General features: G+C 43.8%; 1 protein-coding gene across 4 annotated transcripts in view; it reads left to right on the forward strand.

Annotated features, from left to right (window-relative positions):
• The window catches only part of clybl (citrate lyase beta like), a 78,742-nt gene extending 62,068 nt beyond the window's left edge, over window positions 1–16,674 (forward strand). For all 4 annotated transcript variants that reach the window (XM_028393028.1, XM_028393031.1, XM_028393030.1 and 1 more), the window contains 6 exons: window positions 5,063–5,251; window positions 9,489–9,590; window positions 11,092–11,185; window positions 11,430–11,597; window positions 14,285–14,409; window positions 15,047–16,674. In XM_028393028.1, the coding sequence (XP_028248829.1) occupies window positions 5,063–5,251; window positions 9,489–9,590; window positions 11,092–11,185; window positions 11,430–11,597; window positions 14,285–14,409; window positions 15,047–15,142 (774 nt within the window). In that variant the 3' untranslated portion in view covers window positions 15,143–16,674. The remainder of the gene's footprint in view (window positions 1–5,062; window positions 5,252–9,488; window positions 9,591–11,091; window positions 11,186–11,429; window positions 11,598–14,284; window positions 14,410–15,046) is intronic.
• The last annotated feature ends 233 nt before the right edge of the window (window positions 16,675–16,907 follow it).

Here is a 16,907-nt window from a genome sequence, read left to right on the forward strand (position 1 = left end):
CGTTTAAAATAAGATTAAAATGACGTTACAGACTATCTGAGTTAAGGTTGCATGGTATAATAAACCTAGTTTGTATTTGGAAAGCTGCCAGTGTTACACATTTTGACTCATGATGAGATGGGAAAGTTATATCTTGAACCTTAACTAGTATTTTTTTTTCTCTCTCTAACCCCTGCTGTAATTGAGAGTGAAGCGGTGTTGATGAGGCGCTTCGCTGAAATACGGCAGTAGTACCAGGGTGTACATGAAGCCCACACTCCTGGATGAAAATCTGCAGCACAGTTCGGCCCTTCCTAAGTCCTAAAGCAGACTTTCCTCTGTAGTTACAGTACTGTGATCAGAAGATGTGAGGCCACCCAGACGATTATTATAACGTAATCGGAATTGATTTTTGCATGCAACTTGCAAATCGTTATCAAACTATGTCATGTCATTGCTTTCTTAACGGTTGTCCCTCTATCATGCAGCTGGTATGGTACGTGTGGTGCACTAGCACAGCTTAAATTAGTCTTTAGTGTCCTCCTCCTCATGGCATGCTTAGTTTTTGGTTGATACACAGACAAAGATTTAGAAAAGATCCGCCTGGTGCAGCATCAGATATTTATCTTGGTGTTGCCACCCTGTCCTGCATGAATGCCGGTGTTGTCAAGGTGTGTGTTGAACTGTATCTGTGTCTTCTTCATCTTAGGCCACGTTCTTATGAACATACAAAATGTATGCACTTAACCGTAAATCCTTTGTGTTGTAAAGAGGGTGCACAATAAGGCTTAACTTGTCCCTTTTTCCTACAGCAGTGCTAGTGAATTAATCTTCTCCAAAACATTGCATTGCAGCTTGTAATGAACTGTAACCAAAGAGCTGTAATGAGATCCTTTCATGGCTAATTAAAGTGTATGAATGGTGTGTTATAACTAGCTGTTTTCCCACCTCAGGCTGTCAGTTGTGACCAACTATGACGAGCAGGTTTCATGACTTACAAATTTCGGCTCCTCTCTTCTGCTAGTTACGTCTTGTTGTCTCCCCTGACAGGATAACAGATAACACAGTGTGCCTCCGACTGACAGAGTGAAGGCCTGAATCTCCTTCTGCTACGTCTCAGTTATCAGCGTAGCCTGAATTAGTCAGTCATCTCACTTCAGCTTTCTGGAGTGCAGCATGTCACTTGTCAAAACGCATCCACAATGACTGGAAGCCTGCTCTCTCTCTCTCTCTCTCTCTCTCTCTCTCTCTCTCTCTCTCTCTCTCTCACACACACACACCCACTTAAACACACACAAAGACAGACGAGCAAATGCGTACACAGTCACACTTGAAGCAGGCAGCCTTCACCTGCGAGAGTCTACAGCTCATTTTAAATGGCAGCGCGAGCTGCACAGCAGGGTGCAAAATGCCAGCTCTTAAAAGGTAAAAAAAAATATGGAAAAACAACTACGCTCATTGTGACTCATGATCTCCCACTCTTTTCATATGAAACCATATATACACGTCTAGAAGGAGGATACAGCAGGCTGCTGCTTGAAGACACTATGTCAGTGATAAAAGCTGTGATGTACATACAAGCTGCTTTTGAGACTGCAGATGAGAAACTGTTAGCACCAAAATATTGTATGTAAATTATCCTAATTTGTGCCATTTGGGTCTTTGCACGTTATTGATATATTCAAGCATTCCTTGAATATATAAAATATATCCAGGTATTTGTTGTGTCAGAATGGTGAAGTTGGTGAAGTTGCAGGTAAATTCGGTCTGCAGTTTTTTCTTTGTGGGAGTTTTTATTTTTTAAATGAAACCTGTGTCTTGGGAACTGGCCACAGGCCTAAAGTGAGCAGAGATGTGTGTGGATGTGACGTCGGAGATAAAAGTGGTGGGAGTGTGACATTAAAGGTCGGGTAGGAGATTTCATTCTGATGCACTTTTTGTTAAATTAGTGTAACTTCTCTTTACAATCCGATAGCAACCGATTAGTTCGGCAGTTTCACATTAAAACGAAGAATATGAATCATCTGTGGAAGCTATAAAACACTAAAAACATCAGCCAATCCTCTGGGTGGACCCTGCGCGGAGTATTGGCTGGTTGTCACTCTCTTCCTGCTCTGCGCGCACCAGAGAGGTACGTGCATGATGGCCGAAGTCACAGACCGCAGCTCGTCTTCAGGTGATGTGCGTCCATGTGATTGGGAGGCGTGGCTTCAGGGTGAGCTCCGAGAGAAAGGGGCGTGTGTTTACTTTCAAAATCTCACTAAGTTTTCAAAGTCTCCTACCCTACCTTTAAGGACTTAATCAGTGAAATTTCATGATGCAAATGCAAAATTTGTGACGACTCCCGCTGTGGAGAGGTGTAAAAAGTCAGATGAATTGTGACATAAATGTTCAGATGGAGGACATTCGATTTAGGATCACATATGAAAGACACCCAGGCGTGAATCAGATTTCATGTCATTTGTGCTCTTCAGATAATTGGCAAAAAAAAAAATCTACTTTGTCCATCTCTAGCCAGAGTGGTTCCAGGTTGGCAGCACACTTGACAGACCTTAGGTCTGAATATACAATCCCTGCACTGAGATGTATTTGATATTGAATGAAGGTAGTGTGTCTACATGCATAGTCTGTGCAGCGGCAATGTTTGACATAGCTTGTTTTCAGCGGCATGACAGAAGGGCCAGATCTATGATCTGATGCAGGAGAGGAAGTCTGTCCCGCTGTGGACTGTACACACGTCAGTTTGGACGCTCCGGTCTGATGTGGTGTCTACAAGGCGGTATCCATGCTGTGTCACATATACACAGCACTCTGTAGGATGCTGAGCGTCAAGGCTCAGGCTGTGTGTTATGAAGCTGCCCTGGCTCTCCTGGAAGGTCAGCCTCTCTGCACTTGAAAAGCTTCTCGTGTGCATCTATGCGTTCGACGGCCCTGCCCGCCCGGCTGACTGCTTGCAAAGCTTGCCTGCCTGTGTGTCAGCCTCTAATGATGAGGATGATGGAGGGGAATCAAAGAGGAGATGGAGCTGACGTTAGGGTGAGCTCTCCGTGGGACACCAGGTGATTGGGGAGGGAGCTTTGAAGCAACTTGTTGGATGGCTGTACATTAATGTAAAATATCTTCTTTTCAAAGGGCTTTATTCAAGCTCGGAGTAGCGGAGCCCATAGGGGTCAAGGTGTCTGGCAGAATAATGTCTCTCTCACTTTAGGCAGAAAGGGAGATAAAAGAAAAGAGTGTGAACAGTGACCTGGCCATCTCCTTAGCCAATCCTGGCGTCATGGATTCAGAAATACCGTTGCAAAAGGAGAGAAGAGCAGGAGACAATCCTTGCAATGAGTGATCTCTGGTTACATTAAAAGCATCTCATACATGGCGGCCGCTGGTGTTTCAGGCAGAGTTTTGGAGCGGGAGGTTGGCGTTCTCCTGTCTATTTGATCTGTGAATGTTATAAACCGTGCTTTAGATGGCTTCTGGATCTCTATTTATTTAGTTTGCTTAAGGATCAATGTGACTCTGTGCACATAAAGCAGCCAGCAGATGCCACAGATCAATTTTCTCCAGTCACCACGAACTACAGAGGGACAGACAGAATTTTATCCACCAAGTAGCAGGTTTATGAAGAGTGAATTATGGCTGCGTAAATCGCTCCATCCGTTTTAAGTTACCTCGATACAGTTACAGGTCTGCCTAGGCTCACGAGAGCGGCACTAAGAAAGAGGAAGAGGGAGCAGAACTTGAGTACGAGTCAAAGATCACAGTGCACTTTTCATACGGTGTGACAATCCCTCTTGTCTCATTCAGTGAGGCAAAAGGGAGACGCAGATGACACACAGCAGTCCAGCCTGCTCATGACCCCTATTAAATCCGAGCAAAATCTTTGATATGTACTTTGATACTGTATTTTATTGATACTGGACGGGTGTTCACAATATCAGATACAGTTCTGCATTCCAGGAGATCAGAGCAAGGACTGTTTAGTCCTGTGACCCTTGAGGGGTTCCCATAAGCTCTCATACAACTGAACCTAGCTTGGCTCTAGTCAGCTTTTACAAGACAGTGTGATGTATGGGCTCTCCATGTTATGTCTGCCTATTCTCTTTCATGCAGACACACTCCATTACTGCACTGATCAGTCTAATTATCACTGTTTGGATATTCTACTTTGATGATGATGTCATCCAATGGTGCAATATTTATAATTTTCCATGTTTTCATTTTCATGAATTAACATCTCAGAAATATTTAACACCGATTGAGAGAATTTAGATCAATCTGTGCATCTACACACACACACACACACACACACACACACACACGAGCACTCAAAGGCTCCAGCCTCTGATCTGAGCTGACAACTTCTAAGCCACCGTTTCCTCATGCTGCTTAACTCAGACCACATTTCTCCCACAGAGCCTCTCTCTCTCTCCTCTCCTTAGCCTGACTTCTCTCCTCCACTCCAGCCTTCCTCCTCCTCTCCATTCCTGTAGCCCAGCATCTGGTTTGAATATAGAGACGAGCGCTACTGTGTTACGGATAGAAGTTGGGAGTGTAAGCTTCTCTTTGATTTTTTTTTTTTCCATCCTCCTCATCTCTCCTCCTGCTCTGCTCATACAATGCCTGCGTTGAGAGAACAGAGCTCAGTGTGCAGCCTGTGTTTTGATGATATGTGTCATACTGTATACAGTAGGCCAACTGTATTGGAGAATGTACGTGGATGGTTTAAATGTGCTTTTAATGGTTTAATCTTGATGTTAAATGTGGGGATATGTGATTGGAGGTAATGGTCTTTTATTGCATTCTTCAACATGTTTTCATTTACTTTGATTTTCTTGTGTACATCTATTTGTAAAACAACATGTGACAATAATAGGTCATATGATGGATGGATTATTGATCCTGCGGGATGGAAATTGATGTATTACAGCAGCAAAAAACACAATAGAACAGAATTACTCAAAATATAACAAGTCAAATATAAAGAAAGTGGGTAGTTATATAAAATATATATATATACTTTAAGAGAAAACAAGTGGCATCTTAGCAGCATGTTAAATAATCATGGTCTCTGCTTGTGTTTTTATAGGCAGAAGCCAGGGAGACCATCCCCAGGATGCTGGTAGAACTGGACCTGGGCCGCACAGAGAAGTGTGTGAGGGTTAACTCTGTGTCCAGTGGTTTAGCTGAGGCTGACCTGCAGGTCATTCTGCAGGGCGAGATCCTCCCGACAGCCATCATGCTGCCCAAAGTGGAGGACACGCAGGAGGTGCAGTGGGTAAGCTACGAATCCCAAGTCATCTTGGAGCCAATTTCAAAATGAAAACGTTTTTTTTTCTCCTTTCAGAATCTTATGTAAAAAAAACTAAAAATACCCATGACACTTCTCTCTTTCTCCATCTCTGGGGCATCTTTTTTTTTTAAAAAAATGGTGGTGCACTTTTACAAACTCACGAAGTAAGAAGAAACCTCGGGAAGCTTCAAAGCAGTCATAACAAAGTTTTTCCATTTGCCAGTAAAAGAGGGAATCGATCCCTGTGTCAGTGTTTTTCTTGGCTGCCGCCCAAGAAACAGATGACATTTCTTCGGATTAGCTTCAGACGCCCGATAGCTTTCTGTAACAACACAATGCTGCCTTCTGCCACTGCTAAACCTGCTGGAGGCGGCAGGGAACAGGGAACAGTGTCGTGTTGTGGCTAAAATGTTTGCCAGTGAACCAGTACAGTACGTCACACATATGGATGACAACCCTGTTTACATGTTAAAACCAAGAGCAGGTATATTGACGAAGTAGAAAACGTCTCACACTTCCTGGTGTTGATCTCGAAAACAAGACAATCTGAGACATATATGTGTTTTACAAGAGTTCCAGACGTGTAAACCCCATGAAACAACAGCTGAAATAACTGTTTTTACATCACTGTGTGCTGCATCGATCACTGGGCCTGTGCAGTGGTTAAGAGGTGTTTCGTCTGGGCTCCGTGATCCCTCTGACTTTCTATAAAAGGGTGCTTGCATGGACGTCAAGTCCCTAAAGGTCAGGAGACAGTGACATCATTAATGTGGACCCTTTTGATCAGCTCCATATGCTCCACTTTCCCAGAGAAACCAGGTTGCTGTTGGTTGTTTGTGTGATCATTTCTGATTTTTTTTTTTTTTTTTGTGGGACAAAAACTTGTTTTGTGTCTGATTTATCTTTTTAAAAATAATGTTTTCATGCCACAAATATCCATTTTTCCTTTACTCCAGTTAATATTAAGATGTGTTTAGAGGGTAATCGGTAGTGAAAGGCATGTGTCTAGTCTGGCTTGTTAGCTCGCTGTTACTGCACACACACAAAAACACACACACCCACCCATATGCTCATGCATGGTCTGGGGCAGGAGCAGGAAGTTTTTAACTAGTGGTTTTAATTAGAACACGTCTATTTCCTGCTGCCCTTTCTTTCTTCCAAGTATAATTGCTGACAGGTGTTCACTAATTCTCTCTCCCTCACTTCTTTTCTCCCTTGGCTTCTTTTCCTTACTTTAAAAAAAAAAAGAAAGAAAAAAGTCATTTTTGTTCTGTATTTTAAACCATCTGCGGTTATTATTATCATTATTTTTTATTATTATTATAATGTAGAGAAAGCTGTAAAGTGTGGATAATTGCCTGCTTCAGTTCTGTTCTTTGAGGGTTATTTTATTGGAAGTTCATTTGATTCAGCCCTTCAGTTTGTTTGTGTTATTGCATCAGCAGGTGCACGCTCTGGATGAAACCTGGTTTTTCATCCTCTTGCTCTGCACAGACTTTTCTCTGTGTATTTGTGGTGTGTGTGTGTTGTAAGCACGTGTCTGCACAGTAAATCCCTCACTTGTTTATTTTTCTTCCTCTTTTTTATTTTTTTTTGTTGATATTAGAGCAGGAACCTCCAGACTGATTTGTCGCTAAAAGATGGACTTGCTTGTTTCTCTTTGTGTGGAAATCTTTTGCTCTGTCTTTCCTCTCTCCTCCAGCCCTTGTGTGACTGACAGGCCTTATTGGGCTATAACAGGCGTAACTCCCTCCTTTTGTTTGAGGACAATTCTCACACAGATTCGGAGCCGTGTGCATTCTTTACCCACCACACTATTTGGTGTGCACTGGGACCAGAAAAGAATCGTACCCTGTCCCGCTCCTCCTCCTCTACTCCTCCTCCTCCTTGTCCCCTCCCCTCATCCCCTTTTCTCCGCTTCCCCTCTGTGAAATGAACACTTCAGCAGGCCGGAAACATTTAATCTGGCCCCCTTTTGAAGAAAATTAATTGAAACTTGTCCCACTATAGCCTCCTTTTCTCCAGCTCCATCTCTCCCTCCTTCTCTTTTCATGATTGGGTGGTGAAATTGTCAGAGGGCTTGTTTGTAGCGTGGCTCTGAATGGCAAGAAGAGGTGTTATTTCTTCTTTTTTTTCTCAATTCAGTGGTGAATAACATCTTAAAAGGGTTCTAGTTTTGAGAGCCATTTACAGCTAATGGTTGCTGTATGTGTCAGAGGAACAATGAACGAGCACCGTCGTGCCTCTTATGCAGTGTAAATCAAACCCTCAGAGTGTATAATAGCTGAAGAAGAGCAGGAGGACAGAAACATGTAATCAGAGCGGAGGCTCGGAGGCTTTTTAGCCGGCGGAGCTGTCATTTGTTTTCCTTTGCTAGGATCTCAGCGGCCCGCTCGGCTCACCGCGGCCTTGTTAGGGTTTGCGTGGCGCGGCGTATTGGTGGTAATCTCTGTGTGTAATATCAGCTAGGCTTCCCCCCACCCTCCCCACAACAGGCCATATCTATCTGGTTTCCTCTGTCACAGAAATAGGTTTATCTACACCCTCTTTTTTCACACTCGGACCCCCCCCACCACCACCACCACCCTTTTCCTGTGTTTGCGAAGGAGGGGGCATATTATGCTAAGCCCCCAGCGTTAGTTTTTATGTTGCCATAGCAGCCTTGCTCCCACAGGGTTGTGACCTCAGATGATTACAGTACAAAGCCTATTGGGTCTTGAAAACCTCTTTGAAGATGAAAAGTCTTTGATGGTTTGTATTTATGCAAATCTCTCAGATATGATTTATCCAACTGAGATTGAATGGAGAGATGATTAAAATTGCCCCTATTTTTTTGAAATCCTTCAATGGACGCCCACTCTCGCTTCATTTAGAAAAATAGTGGTGCTGTACCTGAGGTTATTTATAACCGTCTCCTTTCCTGGTGTGTCAAAGAGGGAGAAAAAGGAGAGGAAGGGGGGACACAGAGGTACACTTCTACCCTGAGCTTTTGCAGTCTCTTCTCTCTCTCTCTCTCTTTTTTTTTTTTTTTGTCTGGCTTTGAAAGGAAATATCTGACGGAGGGGGCTTTTGTGTGTTTCCAGATGATAGATTTAGGAATTTGGGCTACCCCACTGGCAGTCCAGGGCTAGCTGTGAACTGGTCTGTTGGAAAAAATTGGAATGCTTTGGTCTTCAAAGAATCAAACTTGGTTTTAAAGCCCTACTTAGGTGAGCTTGCATATTAGCAGGAGTCGTGCAGAATAAAGGCCTCAGCAAAGTGTCACATCACACTCTGATTGTTGCTCCAGTCTCCCTGTTCCCTGCTACGGAGGAGGGACGCAAACCAGAATAATGTCGCAGTAAAACACACTCAAAGACAAACCCTGCATCTTGTATCTTCCCCCCCCCCCCTCTCTCTCTTTTTTTGGAGGGGGGGGGTAATTTTGTTTCTTCTTTTGCTTTGCTGTGTGTATGCATGTGCCGCCGCCGCCGCGTGCATGTGTTGCATTTACATGTGTGCACACTCTCTCAAGGGAGCACATGCTGTAGTTTTGCAGAGCCTCTGAAAGAAGGTAGAGCAGAAGACTTCAGACGAAGGGGGAACCCTGGTGATAATGTAAAATATTTCATTTCTCCTGCTTTTGTTGCTGCGCTCCTGTGCTTGCTCTCTGCGCTATTTGAACCCTCACAGATGTGTCTGTGAATGAGGACTGAAATGGGAACAGCGCAGGTAATAAAGGTGTCAAGATTTGTATCAAAAGTGAGTTTTTGCACGTTAAGATTTCTTTTTTGTCTCCTCTGTCAGTGGATTTTGAAAGATGTGTCAAATCATTTATGATCGTTACTGCTGAATATATTTCCTTACAGTTTTAAATTCTCTCTGACACAATAACTCTGTACCCAGGCTTTCCATTTCTGCTGGGTTCCCTGTTTTGTCTCATTTATATCACTAACAATGCGCCGATGGGTCCACAGAGGGTAGCAGCAGAATTTTATACAAGAGCAGGAAGTTTATGAGAAATAAAGTCCAGCAGAAAGTCATATTTCCTCTCCCAACTGGGCAAGTTTCTCATATATATTTGGAGAAAGTTATTTTTATACTAATGTATGCTCCACCAGAGCTCATGTATCTGTGTTTGTGCAGAGCAAATGAATTTATCGTGAGTGCTCTGAGGTTTCTTTTCACAGAAACAGTGGGTTTTGTTAATGAGTTGTGCATGAGACGGTCTCCCTGTGCTTAGTTTGTTGACAGGTTTCAGCACAACTTGAAAGGACGGCCGCTGACAGAACCCATTCGCCTCGTCACCTTTGTGGAAACCGCTGTGGGCCTGCTCAATTTTAAGGTAAATTACAAACAAATCCACCCCCCCCACACCCCACACCCAAAAAACTGCATGCGTAAGACATTTTACTGTTTGTCCATTGTTCACTTTAGATTAAAGACTGCATCAGTGAGCAGAGAACTCCACATGTCCAAAATGAAAGGGATTCAAAGCTTCGGACTGTCTCTCAAAATGAGCCTTTTGAGGCTTTTTTTTTACGTTTCCTTTCTCTCTCTCTCTCTCTCTCTCTCTCCCTCTCTGTGTGTGTGTGTGTGTCCCTCTGCAGACACACTGACATTTTTTAATTAGAACTGTTTTAATATCCTCATAGTGGAAAAGTTCTTAATGATATTTTGGCTAGCATCAAAGCGCTTTCTGTTATAGTACAGCATGACCTTCAGCTTCATGGGGAAAAGGGTATGATTTGGGGCATTTGGGGAGAAACCAGCTGTCACTCTTTCTTTTGATTTGTCTTTAGTTGTTCCCTCTAATTCTGCGACTGTGGTTGTGAGTGTGTGCATGTGTGTGTTTTGATGGCGGAGGAAGGGGAGGAGGAGGAGGAGGAGGAGGAGGAGGAGGGGGAGGAGGAAGGAGGGGGGGCCCTCTGTGTGCTTTCTTGAGAACACCCTGTATTTTTTTTGCTCAGACTAAACCCCAGGTTACAAGGGTGGAAAAAAAAATGCACCGTGGCACAGCTAGTGGTGAAATTAATTTGGAGGCCAACACACAAAAAACCAGGAAACGCACTCTTATTGTTCCACATACTTCAGATTTTTTTTCTTCTCAACAGTGTTGTTGACATTTTTAGCTCCTAAATTTATTTATTTTTTTAGAATAAACCAGCTCCTCCATCCACTAATAATTCAAATAGTTTGAGCACAGACTAGGCTTAGAAGGAAAATGACAACAAATAACCCACATATCACTGAAAATAGTAGGAATGCATGGTAGCAAGATGCTGCTACCAGCAGATATTGGTGTTAAAATTAAATATGGCCCAATAACATGGAGATATTTTCACCTAGACTCACCTTCTTCCTGGTGGATGAATAAAAAAATAATGCTGAAAAATAAAAGTATGTTTGCTGTGTGCAGGTGTCAGAAGCTGCTAGCTGGTAGCTCCACACTGGAATTCCTTCTACGCTACATGTTGTCACTATAAGAAAAATGCTTTATGGTCTCATCAATTAGGCGGTAAAAATATGTGAATATATTGGCCAGAAGGAGATGAATGATATTGGTAGAAATTCAGCATCATGCATCTCTACCTATTAGGGGAACAAACTTTAGAGGTTTGGTACCGAGCCTCTTCTCATGACCTGAGGCGTCTCTCTGTGCTCCAGGCTCCTGCCTGCATTGGTTTACTTTCATGTATGTTTATGGGACTGTAGGTGGCGCCTTTAACAGTGCTCGACAGATATGTGTTCATTATCATATTCATGTTAAAGTATCTGTAGCAGGAAAGTTTTGAATAGATGTGTATACCTTTTAAGTCCAACATTTCTGCCTGTACTGTCTCCAGGATGTGTGTGAGGAAATCCGCCGACTCGCTCCCAAGGCTGGGCTCCACCATGACGGCGTGGTGTTTGGCTCTGATGACTTCTGTGCCAGTATAGGTAGCTATTACACGTCTCCTGCTCTCACACGTGACAGTCACCACTGATTAGTCACATTATTCCTATTTATTTTTTTTTAATTGAAAGATTACAAGCCAGAAAAAATGATCAGATTAAGGAGAAGATATCCAGCATATCACGACATATGACTGAGTTATGGTTTGTTTTAGGGGAAGCAGGACATGAGATGCTGTCAGCTGAGCTTGCCTCTTTCACATCTTCTGTCTGAATCATTTTTCTTTAGGTGCCACCCGGACTAAAGATGCCAGGGAGCTCCTTTATGCGAGACAGAAGGTGGTTGTGACCACCAAAGCATTCGGACTCCAGGCCATCGACCTGGTCTACATCGACTACAAAGACGTGGAGGGGCTGAGGCTGCAGGCCAGAGAAGGAGCTCTGATGGGCTTCACAGGTGAAGTCCCATGTCTGATTTCTACACTTCACAAAGCTGTAAATTGACACACTGTATGTCACAGACATCCCTCAACTTCCTGCTGCAAGCAGCATCACATTTTTGTATCATAAATGTATCTTGCAAACCTGCGGGAGGCTTTTTATTTGATATTATATACATGTGTTGCGTGCCTTCACCTTGAAATCACACTTGTGTCTGTTGTGCAGCCATGCATTGCATGTGTGAACATGCAGGTGCATACCTGCTCAATGCTAGTGTGTGTGTGTGGAAGTATGATTTAAAGCAGGCATTATGGAGGTTTGCAGCATCTACTTCATGTGTGTCGTCAGGTAATGCTTTCAGTGTCAGTGTAGCCGCCTTGGTGTGTGTGTGTGTGTGTGTGTGTTTCTGAGCCCGGCAGCCTGCATGCAACAGATCACAGATGGCGGGACAGCTTGTTCCAAAATAAGTATTCCAGCTCTTCTTCCTGTGATGCAGAAAATATTCAGTTCAGATATTTTCAGTAATCCGTACCAAAGTGAGGAACTGAAGTTGATGATATTGTTTGGCTCACTGTTCCGACATGAGTCAGCTTTTAAACTCGGAAGACATGGAGAAAATGAAGCACTGGCACACGACTCTTTGCTGCACTGCAGACACACACACACACACACACATCATCAAATCAATCTGCAGCGTCTTGCTGCCTCATACAGAAACTCTTCCATGTGACCTCATTTGCCACCTCTATTCTCTGGTGTTGCCGCTTTTTGTGTGTGTCACTGTGTGTGTGTGTGTTACATCAGTATTGCTTCACTATTTCCCCCAATATTATAGCTACATGTTTACTCACGTTGCACCTTATGCTGAGCACTAAAATCCCTAAATCTAAGCCGACATAAATATAAATAAAACATCCCGTTTTTGTGGCTAATTTCACTTCATATATACAAATGATATTAAATGTGCTTCACATGAGGGGAAAGCTAGCGAGCCGGAAACAGCTGGTTGATGAAATAAATGGTTCAATTTGATATGGAACAGAACCATTCAGAGCTGTGGATTAGTGGCTTACCAGCCATGGGCACTCTGTATAATCTTAGTTAGTAGCTATTACTGGCCCGAGTGTGCTTAAGCAATAATACGGTGCAGCCAAAAGCCTCAACCTGTGCAGTAATTGACCTTGGCACTGCCTAAGCCGTGTGCAGCACCCATTAACGCTGAGCACAGAACATACTGGTGAAACACAAACCGCCCGGCGCGCAATCATGCAAACACAAAACCCACCTCACAAATATCAAATGACAGGAGTGCGGGTCATTCATTGTGTTCGAGTTGTGTTTATAACCTCAGTGATCTCAGCGTTTGCCTACCAGAAATAGAAAAACGCTTCCACAGAAATTCTCTGCTTTTTAGGGACCACATTTCACATCCATGGCCAGGACCCTGCCCATCATTCGCCTGAGAGCACTTTGCTAAATAGCAATCCTCCAATGAGATGCCAGCACCACATGGCAGGCCACGATTGGCTGGAGGGCATGAATGATGTATTTTAGGACAACCAATGGGTTGTAACTGAGGGCACCTGAGTCACCCAGTCTGTTCCTTCACTCTGTCATCCTCCTGTTGTCCTAAACACACACACACACACACACTCTGACACCCCCTTACAGTATATGTAAGCTTACCGGTTTCCATGTGGAAACGTGCTCCCGTCCTCTGCTCAGGTGACAGAGGAGCGGGATAAACACTCCTCTTTCCTCCTGATAGGATGCTACATACACACATGCAGGATGTATTAAAACATATTCATGTTGTATTTCCTGCTTTCTTATGTGAGGGCATATGCACAGAAACACACATCTACACAACAGAAATGTACTGTTAGTGTCAACAACAGCCCAAAAACACACACTGTTAAATGTATTTAGTGCATTTCTTTGATGGTATTTATTCATTATTATAAATATCATGAATTATGATGTGTCTTCTTATATTGAGGTTAACTAGGGTGAAGAACGTGGGTTCTTTCCTCCCCTTCATTTCCTCTCCTCTTCTCACATCCTCCTCCTCCACCTCCTTTTTTTAACATTTTTTTTTTTGGTTGTGCAGCCCGCCCGCCCGCTCGGCCACCTTGAAGGATTTGTTGTTGGTGACAGAGCTAAGCCCTAAAGTGTCGAGTTCCCGCTGGCTGCCTCTGAGCCGCCGTTCTCAACAGACGTTTCATAACCTTAAACTTATCACTACAAGTTTGATCTGCAAATGTACACGGGATTATGTCTGCGGCCTTCACCCACATATTACTGAGCAGGAGGGTGGAGAGGGGAGGCAGTAGCCCAGAGGAGACAGTAAATCAAAATCAAATAGGAAAGATAGAAACCTTTCTGTGGTTTACTTGTCAGGCTCTCGGGGTGGTTCTTTTTTTTTTTTCTTTATTTACAAATGACTTCTTCTAAGCTAACGGCATCATGAGGAGTTACTTTATAACCAAACAGCTGTTGGTCCTGTGCTAGCTCTGAGCAACGCCAGCTGCAGTCCCTCCCAGTCCTAACTCCTCTCCTCGTTTTACTCTTATTACAAACAATGCTGTTAATGAAATGAGGCAAACAAGCCTTCCTTTATTTAATGTCATTTTAAATCCACAGAAAGCCTGCTGCTATAATTAGCTCAGCTCATTTTCTTTCTGCGTGCGTGTCTTTGTGCAGGTAAGCAGGTGATCCACCCAGGGCAGATCCAGGCTGTGCAGGAAGAGTTCTCCCCCAGTCAGGAGAGCGTCCAGTGGGCCAAAGAGCTCATCGCTGCTTTTGACCAACATCAGGAGGAGGGCAAGGTAATGGACATGACGTGGTTTATTTGTCTCAGAGAGACAAATAAAATAACCAAAAATAGATTTCCTTCTTAAATAAATTACAGTAAGCGGTGGAGGATGCTGTGGATGATTCTGGAAATCTTTGATAAAATCTGTGTGCAGAGAGTGTGTGGAGTGACGGAGCTCTCTCCTTCTCTCTCTCTCTCTCTCTCTCTCTCTGCTCTGACACTCGGTCAGATCCTTTTGTGTATCCTCTCACACACCTCCGTAGTTCCAGAGAATACATACTGTACACCCCTGGGTGACTCTGAGAGACAACACAGGAGAGTCAGGGGGGAGTTGGGTCAATTAAGTGTACAATATTATTGTTCCTAATTTAGTGCATGGTTGGATCCTGTGTGTGGAGCTCTGTGGGCTATCTGCTGAGGTAATACACAATCTGCCCACACCTCTCTCTCTGCCAGGGCTGCTCCTGCTAAGCATCGCCCGAGGGATTCATATCCTAAGCATCTCTGTGCCGTGCAGCGTGTGTGTGTGTCCTATACAGTGACTGCTGCTTGCCTCCTTATCATCATAGTTTTTTTTTTTATGTAAACACATTTATTGTGGACTTTTCTGGTCTAACGCTTCTCCTTTTTGCTCTTGCGAACCTGTTCAGGGTGCATTCACTTTCCGCGGCAGTATGATTGACATGCCCTCGCTGAAGCAGGCTCAGAACATCGTAACGCTCTCTGCCGCGGTGCCAAAGCTCTAACGCAACCGGGGAGAAGAAATGGGAGGAACCACGCGGCTAAAGAGGGGTCACAGGAAACTGGAGGCCAAAACGTAGCACTTTTTTTTTGTCCTGACACAAGAGGACAGTGGACATAAAAGGACGGTGGAAGCTGCTGTTTTAATTGTGTTTTTAATTAACTTTTCATTTCAACAATACAAACTCCACACAAAGACACTGTCAACAGCTATTGCCACTTTGAAACCACCTTACAAGGATTATGGCTTGGCGTGCCCTCCTTGGCACAATCATGCCATTCTCCTTTCCTGTGTTTGTGTGTGTGTGTGTGTGTGTGTGTGTGTGTGTGTGTGTGTGTGCGCCTCCTATTTCTCCTAGGTCATGATGAATGCTCTCACATCTCCAGGCAGCTGGGTGAAAGGGTAAACAAACACAACAAGCCACTGTTGTGGATCTATTCATTGGGCCCCCCCAGCCTTCCAGTCAGGCCTCAGCCCCCCCTGCTCAGGACCTGACTCACAAACATCAAAGTCCTGCTGGCTTTAAATTAAAAAAACTCACAGATGGAAGTGCATAAACTCACCATATAGCTTTTTTGTGTGTGTCTTTCTCCTCAGTTAAGGCATGCAGCTCTTTCTCTGTCTGTCTTTGTGGCAGCTGTGGTTGATTGTGTGTTGATGGAGAAGGCATGTGGTGTTACACACACCATGACCTGGACGAAAAGTAAACAACATTTAGTGCATCGGCATCCTTAAAAAAAAAAAAAAAAAAAAGTATTTAATCTTGTCTGGAAATGAACTCCTTAATGAGTCCAGTAAAGAAGTTCTCGTCACAAGTGGACACACAAAGGGGCTTTGTGGAGCACTTGTCCATGTCAGACTTGCAGAGACAGTGAAGTGGGTGTGATGTTAGAATGAGACAGATTAGTGGCCATGTTGCTCCAGCAGACCAGGACCGAGGCTTTGTCTCTCTGACTGCGGATGGGAGGATAATTGGGGGGGTGTTGAATGGTTAATAGTGCCATTGGTGACCATGGTAATGAAAGGCGCCATACCTCCTCTACCACCCCACCTCACCATCCACTCCTCTCTCTCTCTCTCTCTCCCTCTCTCTGTTACTGTATGATCCATTGTGTCTGGGGCAGGGCTTGGTGTCTGTGCCAGGCCAGGCCAGACAAAAAGATCGAAACCACTCCTGCGTCCGGCCAAAGACCCAAACAGTAAGCTGTCTCTTTGGCATTTGGCCACATATTTCCCTCACCCCTGGTTCTGGTCTGTTTTTTTTTCCTGTTATGAATACACATTCAGCTTGTTTGTTTTTTACCCTGAGATGTACTATTATTGTGCATGAGAGGTATAGAGCTGTTTTGTGAGGCTTCAAAATCCAAAATGGATGATGGACAAGAATGATCCTGGACATGGGTGTCATCTTTGTGTGTTGATGGCTTAAATTATGATGTTTGTTTTGTTAAATCACACTTTTGATCAACTTTTATGAGGAAATAAAAACATGTGAGTGAGCTGGATCAAAGAGGCGTGTTTCACGCTGTCACCCCATAGTTTCATTTCGAATGTTTCTGTTGCTTCATGTGGAAAAATAAAAGGAAGGTTTTGATGTTTAATTCAAACATTTTAATGGAGCAAAGAGGTGACCTCACTGGTGAAGGAGTCCAATCTGAGGGGAGAACTTGGCTGCTCTGCGCCAACAGGTGTCCTCACAGACAGGAAGGAGGATCTCAGAGCAGAGGAAGCAGCTCAGAGCTTCATGCAGAGACAGAAAAGGGATGATC

Source organism: Parambassis ranga, chromosome 21 (assembly GCF_900634625.1).
Source record: "Parambassis ranga chromosome 21, fParRan2.1, whole genome shotgun sequence".
Classification (NCBI taxonomy): domain Eukaryota; kingdom Metazoa; phylum Chordata; class Actinopteri; family Ambassidae; genus Parambassis; species Parambassis ranga.